The sequence below is a fragment of the Ruditapes philippinarum genome, unplaced genomic scaffold (genome assembly GCF_026571515.1).
Source record: "Ruditapes philippinarum isolate M1 unplaced genomic scaffold, ASM2657151v2 ctg2398_1_1_1_1, whole genome shotgun sequence".
NCBI classification, from domain to species: Eukaryota; Metazoa; Mollusca; class Bivalvia; order Venerida; family Veneridae; genus Ruditapes; species Ruditapes philippinarum.
This window is the reverse complement of record NW_026865834.1, coordinates 37,135-56,709: the sequence shown is the minus strand read 5'-3', so window position 1 is coordinate 56,709 and position 19,575 is coordinate 37,135. Positions and strand designations below refer to the sequence as shown.

The window sequence follows — 19,575 nt, the reverse complement described above, 5'->3', positions numbered from 1 at the left end:
ACATATAAATCCGTGTATATAAGTCCGTGGTCAAATAAGTCAGTTTATCAAACTTTATTATAAACATTACATTTTTATTACATGTTTAACTTTTTTTAGGTATATTATTGAAGTAGGTCATCCGTTTATTTACGTTAATCTATAAACTTCCTGTTTGATTTTGTAAAGTTCATAAATAAACAAGCAAATGTAAACAATTTAAAAAAAAATGTTTTACTGATATGGATATGTTGAATTTTACTTTAAATGCTATTTTATTATTTGGACTAATAACAATTGTCAATTCGGGTAAGATTTCCCTGATAACTGAACTTCTTTGATATTTTAATTTTGAATTTTACTAAATATTTCATTCGACCTTTTCCAATATAATGTATGCCAAGATAACTCAATAGCTTAAATCATGACATACAACTCGTACATATATAACGATAAGTTTTGCCTGCCCAGCCCATTTGAAGTGAATGTGACGTTAAATTCAAATATTTCCTTATTTAGAAAATGTGCAGTATGCAATCAGTGAAGCACGCTGGTCTTTTGACAGTTCAACAAGGAATATTGGCGCGAAACTGTAATACCGGTGCAAGGATAGAATACAGTCTTTAAAAAAAGTCTCGTCAATATAATGACATTTTGGTTCAATATATTGCTACTTTGGTATCATATATTGAAGAACTGGTATCATATAATGTGAAACTCAACTTATATATTGCTAATTCGGTTACATACATTGATCAACTGGATTCATATATTGTAAAATTGATTTAATATATTGATAATTCGGTTTCATATAAGGGCATCTTGTTCCATACATGACTTACTTGGATCCAAATATTGAAAATCTGGTATCATATAATGTGATAATCAACTTATATATTGATACCTCGGCTCCATACATTGATAATTCGGTTTTATATATTGTAAAAATGAATTACTATATTGATAATTCGGTTTCATATCAGGACATCTGGTTCCATACATTGCTACTTTGGTACCATATATTGAAGACCTGGTATCATATAATGTGATAATCAACTTATATATTGATACTTTGGTTCAACACATGGATGAAATGGTTTCATATATTGTAAAAATGAATTAATATATTGATAATTCGGTTTCATATAAGGGCATCTGGTTCCATACATGGCTACTTTGGTACAATATATTGAAGAATTGGAATCATATATTGAGAAAATCAACTTATATATTGCTAACTCGGTTTCATACACTGACAGTATGGTTTCATATATTGTAACTGTGGATTAATATAATGGATTCCGGTTAAATAAAAAGGTGTTTTCAAGTCATATATAGTCGACGTGAACTTATATATTATCCAAATGGTTAAATAAATTAAAAAAGAACAATATCAGACAGCCATGGCTTTCCATAAACCTCTGTGATTAGATTGTGGTAATCATCATCATCATTTCATTATTATTATTATTATTATTAACGTTATACATGTTTATTTTTCTTGTATGTAGATACTGTGCAGCAAATTTATATCAAAGACAACAAAATACCTGTAAAAGGAGGCGATATACAGATTGTATGTGAAGTATCGCCGTTTACCAAAGATGTTTTAAGGATCTATAAGGCAGATTCCTTGCCTCAAGATATTACCACAGCTTCATTAGTAACCCAATGTATTCCATCACAGTGTATAGGAAATGTACCAAGACATACATTTAGTCCTAGTAGCAGTGGTGTTACTATTACAGTCACCAATCTAAATAGATCAGAAGACCAGAAATATTGGATTTGTACTATAAACAGCCAGAGGAAACACATGCGGTTAACTGTATACAGTATGTAGACTAGATTTTTTTATTGTTTTGAATGTGCCCCAATGCTTGTTTATCAAACAAATAAACAGGTGATGTACATTTGTTTCTATAGACGTTTGTTTATACATTGAGTAGAAGAACATGATGAATGAATAAATTACAAATTCTTAATAAGGCATAATACACATATAATGTTTGTTTTGATATCCCCGAAAGAACTTTGGCGTATATTGTTAAGGCATTTAGAAGTCCGCCTGTTCGTCCGTCCGTCCATTAGCAATGTTGTGTCCTTTTTGTATCCTCCAATGAATGATAATGAGGTGATATATGCAGAACGCATATTTGACTTTCTTCAGGTCAAGGCCACACGAAGTCATGTATTAATTTCAAAATGTCGAACCGAGAGAAGGAAAATAATACTATTTGACAGAAACGCAACTTACAAAGGAGAAGATGATATATGCAGAACGCAGATCAAAATTTGCCCCACCCCGGAAGTCACTTGATTCTTTTAAACTTATTCTTTCTAACGAATATAAGGAAATATATTTAAGAGTTTTTTAATATTTGACAAAATGATCATCATGTAAAGCGTAACAACTAGGTAGTACCACAAAGTCAAGGTCACTCTTAAGAGACGAATGTAAAAAGTTCACATTTTGTGTCCACTACGTAACTTTTAAACTAATGAAGTGTTTTTTTTTATTATTTTGTTTGTTTGTTGTTTTGGTTTTTTTTGGATAAAAATCACAGAAATTATCACAATTATAAGACAATGTACAGTGCGCAACAACCAAGCCTCTACTCAAGGTCAAGATCTTGTAAAGCTTGCATGTTGCACACTACCAAAGTGTTCGGGAAATAGGATTAAAATGCCTGCACCCTGAAACCTAAAACATTTCCCGGTCAAGTTTCGTAAGTGGATTTTTTTTTAAATTCTTCAAAACAAATTTTATTTGGTCGTGTATTGCACCGCATTAGTTGTGCTCTTGTTACAAATATGTAATATTTTCTTGGAAACGTGCATGTTTATCATATAACTAGAAAATATCTTAAATGTATTCAACAGCAATTAATATTTTAGAAATGAATGTATGAAATAGGAAAATGATTAATAGAATTGATATTTTAATTGAGTTATTTTAGTTTCCCAGTTTCTACTAGAAAGAGCGCAGGGGCAAAAGTCTTTGTCCAGTTGTTCAATGCAATGGTTTTAATTTTGCATCAAAGATATCCTGGGATACAGCTAAACTCATATTGAATTGAAAAAGAATTTACGTGTTTTTTACCAACTGACCCTCCTAGGACAGGGCATATTTTTTGATGGTACCAATGCCAAAGTCTTCAATGTTATCCGGGGGCGGGCTTGTAGGTTTACCTATGACGTTGGATAATTTACTATGTGTGTTCTTAAGTCTTTATTGTCCATTCCCATTCCAGCTATCACACCATCACTCCAGTATGATAATCCACCAAGCCAGAACCAAGACCTCGTTCAAACGTCAGTGACATATAGCTGTAGCACAGGATGTGCCTATCCTTCACCAAACTTCACATGGTATTATAATAAGGTAATATTTGTTTTAGATATAATATCAATTGCCATAATTTCTTAAACTATTTCAATAAAAGTGTTGTTTCACTTGGAACAACGGAGAAAATTATAGAATTCCGTTTAAGTTTGTGACATTAATAGTGCTCACGCACCCTAGCTCACCATCCTTGTCGTCTCTGCCTACTTCGTAGGGTTACCCCCTTCGGCAAAAGTCAGGACACCGGCAGCTTGTCCGCAGATACAAGAACTTTTCTTTATTTAAATCTTTATTTAGATCGTTTGTCGATGCCCTGTGCCTTCTCAAAGACGCGCACGCGCCCTACCATACAATTAACAAGATTTATACCTGTACGTCTGCTATAAGTTAAGTCAATCAAATCGGAGAAATTAATACCAACTGATACCAAGAATGTCGACAAAATACCTCAGAAAGGGGCGCCTACGGGGCACGTCGACTGGCATGTTTTTGTTGGGCTACCTTTTTAAATAAAATTGAAAGACTAGCTTCATGAACGAAGCTCAAAATAATGGTGTGTAGGCTCCTTCGAGGTTTACAATATATAATGGGATATTTCTCTTAAAAGTAGAAACTTAGATAGTTCAGGAAGGAGTCTATTTCACGAAAAAATATTTTTCGACCTGGCTGAATGGTGATCCCTATCATTTTTTGAAATGCTAATACTTGTTATATTTACAGACAGGTGGATTACGTCAAGAATGGTCAACAACAGCACCTGTAACAGATAGAACTGGTGGTTGTACTGATTCTGAGAAAATATATACATCAACATTAACTCTATCAAGATACACGCAGTTTACTGACAATACAGATACTACTGTGCAGTTTCAGTGTGGTGCTATTTCAATAACTGGTGCAGGAGATCATCGTTTTACTCCAGCATCTGTAGATGTCAGATTTGCAGGTACATATTCTGTATTTTTTCTAACAAATAAAAGAGCTAATATGTTACATTCTGCTGAACTATCTCTTTACACAAACAACACTTTTTGGTCAGATGGCCGGTTTTCTATAACGAAGAAATACACATTTGAAATATTGAGAAAGTATAGTATATAATCCTAAACAATCTTTTAAATGATTTGTTTCGACGTTTTTGAAACTATTATTCCTTAAAAGTGGATTATGGTGAAAATAATAAGTGCTTATTACTCTATAATTTTGTTACATTTCTATTTGATAAATTTCGCTACAATCTACCATTTAAGGTGTTTCTTGTTTTCTTCGCTACAATGTTTAAACACATTGTCGAAAATCTAGAAAGAAAAACATAAGCAATTATTTTGTGTGGCAAAATTATCAAGCAATAAAATATGGGTTTTATAATAAGAGTGCATTGAGGATATTTGATATAATGCGAATTGTAATAATTTTTCGATTTTAATGTTCCATTTGATAAAGGTCTGGACCAATTACTTGAATGCAAAATTGCAGATCACTTGCTCACTCCGTTTTATACAAGAGTGTTTTTTCTAATTGTGAAAATTGATCTTAAAATGAAAGCGTTGCAATGCTTTTCACTCAAATCGGACTAAAATAGCACAAAAATACGCTGTTCTATTATTTATTCTACGCAAATATCAACAGACAAAATACTTCTTAGTTTTATTTAGCATAATCAATTGTATAAATCAAATTTATGATAAAGGTTGTCTTTTGGATAAAGAAATAATCACGTACACACGTGTTATCAATTTGTTCACAATGTTAAAATAATATGTCATAATAATTTGCCGACAGACATGTCACTCAAACAACATCCATATGCATTACCACAAGTTATCTTATGTTATTCTAAATAATATAGGTTACGTTTTGCTTCAGTACGTGTATCAACACTGACATTAAAAGATGGGAATTCAATTCCTTCAAATTCATTAGAAGTGAACAGTGGGGAACCTCATACAGTGACATGTACATCAAGTGTCAGCAGACCAACAGCAACTATCATCTGGTATTATGGTGGTCAGAAAAACAAAACAGAAACTACTAGGACATCTAGCTTTACATTCACGCCAGTATACTCGGATAATCTGAAACAAGTTTACTGTAAAGCATTCAATATACAGCAAGAAAGCCAAGCTGTGTCTTCAAACATTGTGTCACTTTATGTAAAAGGTATTTCCAATCCTAAAACGATTCTTTTCATCCCAATTTAAAGAATAATAAATATGCACTACAATAAACTGGAAACAAACACTTTTTACTTTTATATTTGCGTTAAGTTCAGAATACTTTAGAAACAAATTTGCTGTGAGGTTTGCAATGTACATTATGAAAACTGTTTTTGTATAGCTGAGCTTAGATAAAAGATTTATAATTGCGCTACACAATTTTATTTCCAAATGGCAAATCTGTTAAGCGCTGCAAAAAAACTATATATCTTTAACCTTCTATGGTAACTTATAATTATTTTGTTGAAAAGTTCTGGCTCCTTACTTGAGAACAATCTTAAGTTTCATGCAAAACAACTTAATCTATGTGGTCGTGCCTTGATATGATATTTAATAAAAAATACCAGAGACTTTCTGAATTTTAAGAAGGAGAAAAAAGATGACATTATTATAGGAAGATATGAAATACCTAACCCCTGACTCAAATTCTTTTTCATTTATATAAGTTAACATGGGTAAATTTTACTAACTTATTTTTGAAAGAAAAATAATTCTTAGTTGTAATTGCATAGACACTGATATTCTTTAATACTCCTTTTTATCGAAAAATAAAATCTAATTGTATGTATTTTGATAACACTCACCTAGATACCGGGTAATACTGTTTAAAATAAAAAATTATCTTGAATGATCTAAATAAAGTAAAATATTTTACACATTTCAGTGAAGGTAGCTAATGTTACACTAAAGGATGGCAACACTGAACCATCAGGAACGCTAGAAGTAACAAATGGTGTATCTAAAACATTGACATGTACAGCAAGTGTAAGCAGACCTACAGCTACAATTATCTGGTATATAGGAAAAGATGAGAAGAAAAGAGAGATTGTTACACTGTCTACATTTACATTTACACCAGTTATATCCGACCATAACAAACAAGTATATTGTAAAGCTTCACTGTCAGGAAATCCAGATGTGTTTTCAAACAGAATAACACTTTATGTTAAAGGTTGTGATTTTCTTTACATATCTATTGTTGATTTGTCTCAATTTTACCTTCAATCTTTTAGAAATGCTTTATAAGTTCTTATACAGCAAACAACGTTTTCTTTTAAATTGGCAAAGATCTTACTAAAATACTGTTCTCTTCGTATCACAGGCAAACATTGCTTTTGATTAAAAAAATGAAAAATGCGCATACAGTTCCAAATAATACTTTTTGTATACTGTATTTATAACGTATTATTATTAAAAAATATAATAAACAAGAGCAACAAAGAAAGGCGGTGTTCAATGAACGCAACACCCACACGACCCAGTAACAATAACCAGTGTCAAGGAATCCAGGAGGACCCCAAACAAAAACAGGACAGGGCGCAAGGAAGAGCCTAATTGTCCTTAGTCTAACACCGCTGATTTAGAAATAGCAATAATTCACTTGCAGGAGAAATTGATAATTAATGTTCGTTACTCAGAAAAGCCCACTAAAGTCCATCAACCGCCATGATATGACAAGACAATTGTGTTAAAATTGCATAGAACCAGAAAAATAAACAGCCATTAAAGCTTACGGAACAAATTATAATACACCATAATATATATAGCTTACCTTTACAAGTATAGGCTAGAATTTCTAGAAAGTTAGCTGTATGGGACATACTTTTATTTTATTCTTTTTGACGGATATTATTGTCATATTTTCAGTATTAGCTACCACTCCTACAATCACAGATCTTACAACAGAAAAGTTAGAAGGAGATCAAATAAGATATAAGTGTACTTCCTCTCAAACACGACCTGTTGCTATAGTAACATGGAAGTTACACACTATTATACTGAGTGATGTGCAAAATACAGAACATAATCATGGGAATGATCTTAAATCTGTTACAAGTATTGCAACATTAACAGCAAATAGAACTGATAACAACAAAACAATTTACTGTGAAACCACAATACCTGGACAAAGTGTAGTGAATGCTCAAGAAAAGATAACGGTGTATTGTAAGTAAATGTAAAAACAGTACATAAATTGTTTTGTTTCTTAAAAAACAAATTCCAGTTAAGGTATTTTCAGAGGTTAACTTAAATTTATGTAGTTTTGTAGTTTCAGGCGTTTAACTAAATGTTACAATGAACATTATTATATAACATACCATACCAACATATACTTATAATATATTTTTTATAGTTTTATAAGCTGTCAACTATTGAGTTTTTTGTTTTATTTATTTTTATAGACTTAAAATTTTATATTTCTTAATAATGCTTAGGTTTAAGAATATTGCAGCGGGAAATGCAAGAAATTAGGGGCGACGAGCATGCTAAGTGTTGTCGACTAAATTGCGAGTTGATATGGAAAAACTGATAAACCTTGTATTTTTATTAAAAGTTTGATGAATGTTTTTTGTTAGTTCTTGTCTGTTTGAATTTGATATAATATAAAAAGTTAACAAACTTGTCTTATTTACAGGGCCACCAATGTCACCTGTTATACTAACAAGCAGCTTTCCATTTCTAGAAGGTCAGACAGGAAAGAGTATTTATTGTTCCTCAACTGATTATGGTAATCCTACAGCTACAGCAACATGGACCACACAATATGGAACACCTGATAGTGCTGATACAAGAAAACTAAGGTTACCTAAACTAACATATCAAGTTGATAGAAGTCCAGTAAAATGTCAGTTGAAGAATTTATTTACACAGAGGAAAGGTCTTCAGATCCAGTCCATACAAGTGCTATTACAAGTTGAATGTAAGAAAAATAAATATAATTGGTATTAAAAGCACGGAAACGATCACTCAAATATACTTAAACCCGAATTCAGAATGTTACAATGTCAATCCTGCAGTTTACTTAAAGCTTGATACTTACGTAGACTCTCCGTAAAGGTTCCGGTTGTTAGCAAAGACGCGTTGAAGTCTTTGTCTCTTACGATGTTTTAAAACCCATGTATTTAGATCTATGTTGTTTTAAGAAATACTGAAATAAATAGAAAAGAAATGAAACTATTTTCGGATGGAATAAATAATGTCCTCAAGAATGAAATATATTTTCACAAATTTTACAGATTCTCCAAGAGTACAGATTTTGGCCTATGGGAAACAAGTAACTACCATAACGAGAAATGAAGGCCAAACGTTGTCTGTTACATGTGATGCCACTGGAAATCCAACACCAACAGCAAGTTGGGTGGGACAACAGTCTAGTGGTCCTACTTTGTCATTTGATGATATAGATAGAGCAGACCATGGTAACTACACATGTAGGGCTACAGCAACATCAACTCACTATCTCAGTCATAACTTTTTTACTGAGGAAACATTGGCTATCGTTGTTAACTGTAAGTTGTTATGCATATTCTCATGCTGGCAATCCATTATTGTCTTTTTTAAATTTAGTAAATCTGGATTCATCTTTATCGAACGTTTTTTACCTTAAGATTCATATACAATAATGAGGCTTGGACAAAGTTTTACTTTTTTCCAATCTTATCTTTACTTTGATACATAATCGTGCAGTGAGAAGTTTGATTTAGCAAACATTTAATCGAAGACCACTGAACTAACGCGCAATATCTACCATAAAGAAATTTGAATTTCACTCTTTATAGTTACGTTGCAAGTCATGTTCTATTTTTTAAGTCAGGACAAACTTCAGTACTCATTGAAGGCATTGTGACTTTTAAGCTTTGCTGGTTTCAGTACTTTTGTATGAGGCAAATTTTGCATATCACTTCTTTAAAAGAATTATCAAGGAATTTATTTCATGTGAAATTATTAAGACTAACAATTAATTGAGAATATGTAGTTGGTTTTACATTCTTTGTGTACGATTTTAAGTTTCTAAATTTCATTTCAGATGCACCAGATGTCACTGTTGATGTCAGTAGCTCAAATCCTACTGAAAACCAGCCATTGACAATTAAATGTAAACCTGAAGGGCGACCTGCTGAATATCATTTTACTTCGTTTATACAAAATTGGAGGTCCGTTCTTATTCCTAACACGCATATAACAAACAATGGTGTTATAAAAATAGAAAATATACAACTTCAAGACAGTGGTGCATATATATGTAAAGCTAACAACGGTATTCGAGATAGGAACCAGCAGCTTGATCAAAGTGGGAACAATACTGTTAATATTAAGGGTAAGTTGTCATTTTTCATAAGGGTTCTATTCAATAAGAGCTAGGGACTTGTTCCCGGATTCCCTTGTATCTCATAGCTGTATCTCATAACTTCTTATTCTGTTATTGATTAATTTCATTGGTTACTTTGCTGATTTCATTGTTTACGTAGTATTACAGATTAGTTGTATTTGATTATTATATTCTTTGCTCTAATTATTAAAACTGATAGATGATTACAGTAATTGATATAAACAACTTAATTTTTAATAGTTCATAACAATTAAATTACACGCTAATTGAATTATAAATTTGTTATTAATAAATCTCATTGGTTATTTGACTATTTTATTGTTAAAATACATTTTTCCGATTGTGTTTTGATAATGTTACAAACTTCTTAATGTATTTTTAATCAAAATTCTGATCTTAGTATCAAGATTTTTATCAAGGAAAATCTAAAATTATGATAATTAATATCGATTTTCTTGATAAAGGTAATAATAAAACATGCATTCATTCAAACAAGACATATATATATCTAAAATATTACAGTTTCACCTAAAGTACTTCTTCAGACAACTGAAAGAAAATTTATTGGACAGCTGGGACTAACAACTAATATAACGGTGCCATTTTACAGTGATCCTCCTCCTCAAACTGTGCAATTCTTTCTAAATGGATCTATTATAACAAACTCTGGAAAACATACAGTCAGATTCATTAAAGGACATGTGAAAGATATATTTTATGGACAAAAAGTGCAGCTAGTTGGGTATTTTGCTCAGCTTGAAATAAAGAATGTGGATGAATCGAATTTTGTTAACTACACCTTGGTCATTGATAACGGGATTGGATCATACAAATCATGGATGATTGACCACATCTTTGAAAGTAAGAACATCTAAATGTGATTATTGTTCCATTTGGAAAAGTGTGTAAATTGGTCGTTACATTTTACGGCTTCATTTTAGAGCTTTTCTTTTGTTTAAAGCTAATGATGTGTTTTAACAAATGCAGCTGAATAATCTGTTTCATGACTATAGACTTATTTGAATGTTTTCAATTTACATGTAAGTCGCTTATGAAAAGGCATGTGTATTTGTTATCTTTATATACTTAAGATAGCGATTTTTTTCTACATAAAGAAAACAGACAGGTTATATAATAAGACAAAGAATTTATTCGAACTTCATTTATGTTAATCTGCACATATATCAGAACGTAACTTCATTTTATGGCTAATGAGATACCGTGTGGCAGCCGTAAAAGTTGCCTCGTACTTAACTTCAGTGTTGTTATATTTTTCTGGTCCTTCGGGGTCATTGATTCAAACATTTTTAAGTGTTGAAAATTGAGTACCGCTCAAGCCGGTGTTAGGGAGCATGAGGGATGTTGCACTTTTTCATTATTCCTCATGTATCGAATCAACAAAAGTCTGCAATTTTCATGTAAATTTGTTGTGGTTAATGCATCGCTCTGGTTGATGCTTCCGACTTTAAGTTAAAAGTAATTCTTTTTCATGACTCCCTCCAAGTCAATTGGTAACATAAATGTGTTAACATAAGTGTCGAAGCGTTGTTTTGTTTATGAGATGACACTATACATAATTCATAATTTCAGATAAACCAGATGTACCTTAAAATTTTACTCTTGCAAAACAATTGAGTACAGAAAGTTCATTTACCGTGACATGGACTCCTGGCAATGACAATGGTTACCAACAAACGTTTATATTGAAGTATAAAAAGGTATCAGATGATGAATGGAATACTGTGTCAGTATCTGATACAGGGGAATATGAAATGACCTACACTGTTACCGGATTATCAAGCGGGACATACTACGAGATTGTGTTGTATGCTTCTAATATGCTAGGAAACTCGGAAGAATCTGAAATTATACTTGCCAAAACGAAAGGTCAGCTCATATTATCGAGTAGAAACAAATTCTGTTCTTGCCATGTCTTAATGTAATGTATGTATCTGTACGACCATCTGTTGTTCCTTTTTATTCCCCCATTTACTGGGGTTGGGGAAAAGATTTGCCTTTGTCCGTCAGTCCCGGCGTCACACAGTGCGTCCGCAGACTGACAAAACAGTGGAATGCGAGGAATCCGTGTCCTATAGACGCAATTCAATTTAAAATATATTGTTATTGTTTATATATATTACCCAGAGAGCTTACACGAGAAATATAAAAAAAACTTTCAAAGGGTTTGTACATGTAACTTAAAACTAAAAATGAAAATATAAACGAACGCTGAAATGAATTGCTTGATTCTCTAACTTCTTTTCCTTAACCTTAGGAAAAGCAAAGATACAAGATTGCAACAACGGCGCCTGTAATAATGACATAAAAGCAGTGATTGTAGGCATTGTTCTTGGAATAATCATCGTGGTTAAGTCGTGGCATATGCTGGTTATGTTACAATATTACTGAAACGAAAAAGTGAAAACACAGGTGGGTTCTTTTCTTATTATTTTTTTTTAAATGATTACTTATCAGCTATGTTTGGTAAAAGTAGTTTTATTAGAATTTTCCTTTTTGCCTTTTAGTTAGTCGAAAATGTGTTGTATATTTTATGTTAAACATAATTTCATTCTGAACATATTTGTTTTAGCGGGAAATAACTCTGGACAGCCCACTAAGCTGACTAAGTAAGTCATTATTTCATCAATTTCATTTTTTTTGTTTCTTTGTTTGTGTTTCCACTACATATAGCCATTTTCTAATTGTTGAAGATATAAGTTTTGTATATTTCCTAAGTGAATGGCATATACGTTACATAATTGCTGAATGGTTAAAACCATAATTAACATAAGAGCATATTATTTTGTTCTGTAACATTTTTCCAGTTTACATACAATATCCATGCGTGTTTAAAAGGGATTTTCAAAACGACATAATGTTACTGTTATAACAGCTTACAAGATAAAACTTTTTATCCTTAAAATAAAGTTTTTTTTGTCACATAGATGTTAACTTTTTATGATTACATTGATAGCTTTAAAATAGTAAGAGTATTTAAAAATATAATTTATATATCAAGCACAAATGTAAGGGTATAGTTTTAAATTACATTGTTTTTTAATTAAATTTTATTGAAATTCAACAAAAATATTCTGCTTATTACATGCAAAGGAATGAAAATTGTATTTGATATTTGAAACAAACTTGAGTTTGAAGACGTTTAGTATGCATATATAAATAGATTGATGTATAATTGTATTTTTACTACAGAAACAATGTACCTTTGTATTCAAATATGGTGTTCTCAACAAATGATGGTGAGGACCAACAGGGAACAGATCCAGATGAATCCGGAGAGTCTCAATATACGTCACTGAAGACCGAACTAAAAGACGATAGACAAACATATGACGTATTAAGAGTGTAGTGTTAAATAATTGAAGACAAAGAGAAATCAAGATTTCGACTGAAAGGCATTTTACTTATGATATTTAAATTACAATTTTAAATACTTGTGAACGTAAAAAATAACTGAAAAAAAGATTGAACAAGTTCAACGAAAGAAGCAGCGATCTTAATTTAAACTGCTGTTAACTCTTAAATTTAAATGTTGAACATTGATCTTAAAATATATTCATATTTAATGCATTGATAAACCATGTACATCCTCGAAAATATTTTGCAACTTTTTTTGTAACAAGTATGATTACAAATGTGCAAAAATTTGCTAAAGATCAACTGTTCATTCATAGGAAGAAAATGTGATTCTGAATACGTGTTATGTCTTTTGTTGACAGTTACGAAGTTCCTGGAGTTTTTCTTATGGTATTCTAGCGTAGAGGAAAGCTTAATTAAACGGATTTGTGACATAAACTTTTAATACCAAAGGTTAATAAATGTCTCTGTTTTATATAAAAAATATATAACTATTATTATTTGGGTTGTCATTGATTTACCGCCGAATTATAGGTGGTCTGCAAGGAAATACATTAACTACTGTAATAAGAGGATGTCCTTAACTATCACTTTATCTTTCATCATATCCATAATATGCATGAATCTAATTTTTATCAAAATTAGAAAAGCATTCTGTTTCTGAGATAAAAATATTCCTATCAGTTTTGAAGTTCGTAATCATGATCGACAACATCTTTATCTGTAAGAATGGAAGATTGGATATTGACCTTTTTCTGTGTTTCGAAGAAGGGTTTTGTCAAAGCAAAGCAAACCCCTTTTGCTTCTGTTTAATGCACTTGATACCCTTGTTCCCTTTTAAATAAACCATTAAAATAATGACTGTAGAAGTTTGGTTTATGGTTTTAAAAAACATTTATTAATGAGGGAATTTTCAATTTCTCAGTTTTATGTATGTATGTATGTATGTACGTATGTACGTACGTACGTACGAGGGGTTATCTAAACATTATTGGACTTTCTTTGTTGCGTAAAATATATTTGAGGTATTGATTTGAAATTCTTACACGGCTTAGAAGAATGAATGATAAATAAACACAGAAAAATTGTTAGTAGCTTCTTATATTACAATAATATTTAATTTTACATAAACACATGTCGGCGACAGCGGCGCACTCAAAATGTTATTGACGTCAACGTGATAATAACGTATCATCTTGTGCTTCAACGTTACGCAGTCAATGACCGTTACTGCTTCTCAATGTCCATCACTAAATTTTTTATGCACTTTAACACTAATGATCGTGAAATTTATTCCTCTGTTTGCTTGCAGATTGTTTTCAAATGTTTTTATGGGTATCATTTCCAAATTACAACAAAATTTTATGATCGCACAATTTTCTAAATTCTGCTTGTCCATCATTTTCCAGTTGTAAACAATATTGGCGTCTGGCGTTTCTAGCGATTTCAACAAAAAATAACGGAAATGAAGTCCATAATTTTAAAGAATTACTTAAATTACATCATGTAAGCATCATGTGATGTTTAGCAGGTTTTCTACGTTAATTATTAGTTTTTTAGCAAAAAGAATACGATGACTTTACTGCGTCTTTCTAACATGCGCCGGGTGCTGTGTATGTGTTTTTTTTAAAGCAATATAAACTCATCATTCATTGTGGCAATGAACTGTTCCTTCCAAAATGTGTTAATAATATTCTACATGTACAATGTCATGAATGTATGTTAATAAAATTTCATTACAATACACGTTGACGTTCAAGAGATATTTAAAAAGTCCACAAAATTTTGGCTAGCCCCTCGTATGAATGTATGTATGTATGTATGTACGTACGTAATTACGTACGTACGTACGCAGGCATGAATGCATGTATGTATGTATGTATGAGATAATCTAGAATTACCAGGATTTGTTTAAAATTCCGATAGATTCCATTGTTTTCTCCTGCGCAAAGAGTGATGTTTATTGATATAATTTAATTGGGTACCATTCGGTACCATCTCAAACCGCATTAAAAGAACATGGAAACGCATTAGCAGCGCATCATAAAATACATAACGATTCAACAAAGCGCCTGATACAAAAATGTATTTGTCTTAAATGTGCTGGAGCTCGTTGTTCCGACCCGAAAAATGCCATGCTAATATTTCACATAATATAAAAAATTATCGCGTTAACTAGTTAGTTTTCGTCTTAACACGATTAATAACAGATGAACACTATGAAGTGCCCAGAACTACCAACACTTACCGCTTAAATACTAGTAACAGATAATTATATTATCATCTACATAAATTTTGTGTTAGTTAGTTGGCTTGGCGATTGAACAAGACAAGTATGCTGTCATGTGCGGCCTTGCATTAATTTTAATGCACTATTTCTTTACAATATTCCACCTGATGAATTGCATATATATGTTAGATATGTTTTAGTTACTAGTATTAAATTTATTATTACAATTATAATAAATTGAATTCAACCAAACCTTAGTCGACTGGTTCATTTGCTTTCTAGTTATGATAAACGAAAACTACAGCATTTTATTACATTCGTACATTCTATTTTTTTAACATCTAATTTTGTCATGCACATTTTTAGTTAATTAAATGATAAAAAGAAATGAAACACTGAAACTTGTATGCCTTCAACTTAGTAACATTAACTAAAACCCGGCACCCGATATGAGATAATTTAGGTAATTACAATGGGCGGAATAGTTATGTTGCCCTGATGGATTGTTACCCTCTGACATCACATAAGGATAAATCTTAAATAAATCGCACAAGATATTACATAATTAAGTGAAGCATCCTCGTACGTATTTTATGGACTTTAGTCCGTAAAGCCGTTGACATCCTTATGCTTATGCACAGAGCACATGTTTTACCTGTATAAATAAAGAGGTGTTTGTTTATAATATGCAAAAAAGTTGTACATAAAGAATGTTTTTACGATAACAGGCGTGTAATAATAAATATTATATACAGGAAATATTATTTTTTATTCCCTTAAAAAACGAGAAAAGGTTGGCTTTGCTACGTTTACGTTTGCTTTGTTTACGTTGGCTTTGCTATGTGTGACATCATTTTATTGTATTCATTATGTTATAGTGTCAAGTTTGTCCTTTTAATATTTGTGTTGATAAATAGTACGATTATAAATCTTGCCAAAACGAAAATAAAATAAAAAAAAATAGAATAGTATTTACGTAAAACAAGAAAGCAACCAAGATAAAACATTGAAACAATTACTCATTTGGAAACTGAAATATTTTGTTTATCAGAAACATTTTTCTATCTCTTATCACAGTAAGACAACCATTTTATTGTTCTTTCTTTTAAAACATTTCATATTTTATCACACGCGAAAACCGTAATTTAAATTCATCATTTTACTTCCTGGATAGTTTAAAGTTGTGTTATTTAAATACAATAGAATGTTTTAACGATTTCAAAAAGATATGGGTATATTTAAAATTACATTAAAGGCTATTCTTTTGTTTGGACTTATGACACTAGCCTTCACCGGTAATTAGAGATTTTAATTTCTTATATATTTTATTTAACCGGAGCCAAGATAACCTCAAGTGTTAAAATGCAATACATAAGAATACATGTATCTGTGCAAAATTGAACACGTATTTTACATTTTAAAAATATTCTTCTTTTTATTAGCAAATATATGCAATATACTTTATGGTAATTGACAATTATTAAACATATAGTTAGATTAACGAATTGACACAAAATATATCATAAAATGGAGGTGTTTTTTTTTTAATGACAGGACATAATTATGCAAGATTAATATTCCAGTTTATGTAGATCTAGACCATTACCTTGTGTGCAAAATTTAAGATCATTTGCTCTCTTTGTTTTTCCATTCATAATTATTCTTATTTAATTTTAGTGGAAAAATGGAGGTGACATTACATTAAAAATCCATTATAAAATAAACTTGTTTATTTTATAAAAAGTTATATTTGTTTTTGAATACATTCAACCATCTGAGAATTAACCATTTAGTGGATTTGATCGACCAAGGGTATTCAGTGATTTTAATGTGTTGAGTGTGCCCAAATGTTGTCATTTTCATGCATACCTTATACTGTAACATATCATTCATTAAAATGTGGTATTTAAGTTAAAAAAAAATTAATTAGAGTATATTTCCAGAATTATGTGCTATTTTCGTTCTTTCGAAGGTACTGTACAAAAAATGTATATAAAAGGAAACATGGTCCCCGTGAAAGGAGGAGGTATACAGCTGGTTTGTGAGGTGTCACAGTTTATCAATGGTGAAATTGTCAGGGTCTATAAGACAGATTCCATTCCTCCATCAGACATTACTACTTCTCCATCATTAACAACTTGTAACCCATCACTGTGTATAGGAACCATATCAAGGCATTCGTTCAGCTCTAACAGCAGTGGTGTCACAGTCACCAATCTAAATAGATCAGAAGACCAGAAATATTGGACATGTGCCATCAACAACCAGAGAAAATACTTGCAGCTTACCATATACAGTAAGTATACTATTAATTGAAAATACATACATTATTCATAATAAAAATTACGAGGGGTATTCATATATGATTGCAACTAGGCCAATATCTTGCTTTTAACAACATTTTGCATGAACTATGTAGTACTACATGTATCGCATAGATAGCTGTATAAGCTCTCAATTTATACAATACATGAGTTACTCAGTCCAGTCTTGCTTTGACAATAACTGATTAACGCTATCTACTTGTGTATAAAGGGTTAGTGGATGGCCTCCTTTCTCTGACCAAACACGATCCTTTATCATATTCTTGGTATACAGGCGACAGACATATGTAATGAAAAAATGTCGTGTTTATGGGAACAATGAACTTTCGTTTTCATCTGTCATACTGTGGTGTAAGAAGTTTAAAAGTGGCGCGGATACAGTAAAAGATGCACCTCATGCACGCGTCCGAAAACTGCAAATCCGCCAAAAATGGTTGAAAATGTAAATGATATAATTGCTACTGATGCCAGATTTACAACTTGCTATTTAAATAAAAGCGTTGGCATCTCTGTAGGAGCCGCTAATAAAATACTCAAACGTGATTTAAAAATTAGAAGGATAAGTGCCAGATGGACACCCTATCTCCTTACAAAAGAGCAACCAACTTGCTCGGGTAGAATCTCCAAATAATTGTTGAAACAGTTCCCTAAATACAACAATCGATCTTTCGCAAATCATGACTGGCGATGAGAGGTGGGTTCACTTTTATGAGTCCAAGCAAAAGGTACATAACAAAATATGGGCAACCAAAGGAAGTCAAAGACCTTGCATAGCAAAACGCACCATGAGCGTCATAAAGGACATGTATGTAATTTTCCTAACCAATCGAGATCCTGCTATTCAAATTGCCTTACCAAAGGGTAAATCTGTAAATGCCAAGTTTTACAAAGGCAATCCTTTCATAACTTAAAGAGATATAAAAAAAACCGTCGACCAGCAGCTGTATTTCGTGGTGTCAGATTGTTGCTTGACAATGTTTCGTCAAACAAAGCGGCCATTGTACGAGAATATCTGAAACAGGAAAATGTGTATAGCTTCCTCACCCTCCTTATTCGCCAGGGGCTACCCCTTGTGACTTTTCCTATTTCCGAGGCTCAAAAAACACCTTGCTGGAAGAAAATTTCAAACGCGAAAAAATCTCGGTTCGGCTATTTTCCAGAGTCTCAACAGTATACCTCAAAAAGATTATGAAAACACATTTAGAAATTGGAATAAAGACTAAAACTTTGTATTTTACATGGTGGTGAGTATTTTGAAGGGGTGAAATAGTTATTTTGGCACAGTTTGTTAAGCACTTTTAAAAATCGAGCCAGTTGCAGTCACATTTGAACACCCCTATTATTATTTACAAAGCTAAATTCCCTTCGCAGTGAACATGAATGTGTACTTCTTGACCTTTTACCAACTAGACCTGGGGATGATTACATTGATTGATTTAATTACAATTACTTTAAGATTTTATTGTAATTGATTACGTTTGATTTCTCAGACTTGCCTCTGTAATCAATTAAATTAAAATTACATTAAGAGAGTAATTGATTGATAATTGATTAAATTCAATGTACAGTAGAATCCCTTCTCCTTCTTAAGATCACCCCAGAATTAAGACCACCCCGCTTTTGAGGCCATTTTTAAAGGGTTTTTTTATGTCAATGGTCACATAATCTAGAATTAAGACCACCGCTTATTCACCAGATTCAGTCCAAATTTCTGTTTTATTCTTAATTTCATCCAACTATTGAGACTCCTGATATTAAAGTAAACACCTAACTAGATCTTAAATTTGTTGTTATAATCTGCTTAAAGCTCTCTAGCATGACACTAAATTTCACAAGGTGTGAACCTTGCCACCTATACTTGTTAAGAAAGCAAATACACCGATGATGTTGGCTCATAAATTATTTACACACAAGTTAATAACGACGATATTTGGGTAGATGAAGGCTTGAATTAATTGTGAATTAATTGTGACCTTAGGGGTAGCAACCCGATT

General features: G+C 31.7%; 1 protein-coding gene and 1 long non-coding RNA gene across 2 annotated transcripts; both read left to right on the top strand.

Moving 5' to 3' along the window:
* Positions 1-143: 143 nt before the first annotated feature.
* LOC132730484 (basement membrane-specific heparan sulfate proteoglycan core protein-like) lies at positions 144-9,699 on the top strand. Its single transcript, XM_060716424.1, has 10 exons — positions 144-288; positions 1,491-1,814; positions 3,234-3,364; positions 4,046-4,271; positions 5,192-5,485; positions 6,206-6,493; positions 7,189-7,488; positions 7,958-8,242; positions 8,559-8,831; positions 9,350-9,699. The coding sequence occupies exons 1-10, from the start codon at positions 222-224 to the stop codon at positions 9,682-9,684; spliced, it is 2,523 nt and encodes an 840-aa protein (XP_060572407.1). The 5' UTR covers positions 144-221; the 3' UTR covers positions 9,685-9,699.
* Positions 9,700-10,205: 506 nt separating this feature from the next.
* Positions 10,206-13,136, top strand: LOC132730489 (uncharacterized). Its single transcript, XR_009625766.1, has 5 exons — positions 10,206-10,513; positions 11,243-11,539; positions 11,928-12,082; positions 12,243-12,279; positions 12,863-13,136. It is a non-coding gene; the product is annotated as an uncharacterized LOC132730489 (long non-coding RNA).
* The last annotated feature ends 6,439 nt before the right edge of the window (positions 13,137-19,575 follow it).

Bases quoted from the DNA above. Each gene is read 5' to 3' on its own strand.
- LOC132730484 (XM_060716424.1), top strand. From the start codon at position 222: ATGGATATGTTGAATTTTACTTTAAATGCTATTTTATTATTTGGACTA. The intron at 1,815-3,233 runs GTATGTAGACTA...TTCCCATTCCAG, and splicing joins CATGCGGTTAACTGTATACA to CTATCACACCATCACTCCAG. The intron at 7,489-7,957 runs GTAAGTAAATGT...TCTTATTTACAG, and splicing joins AGAAAAGATAACGGTGTATT to GGCCACCAATGTCACCTGTT.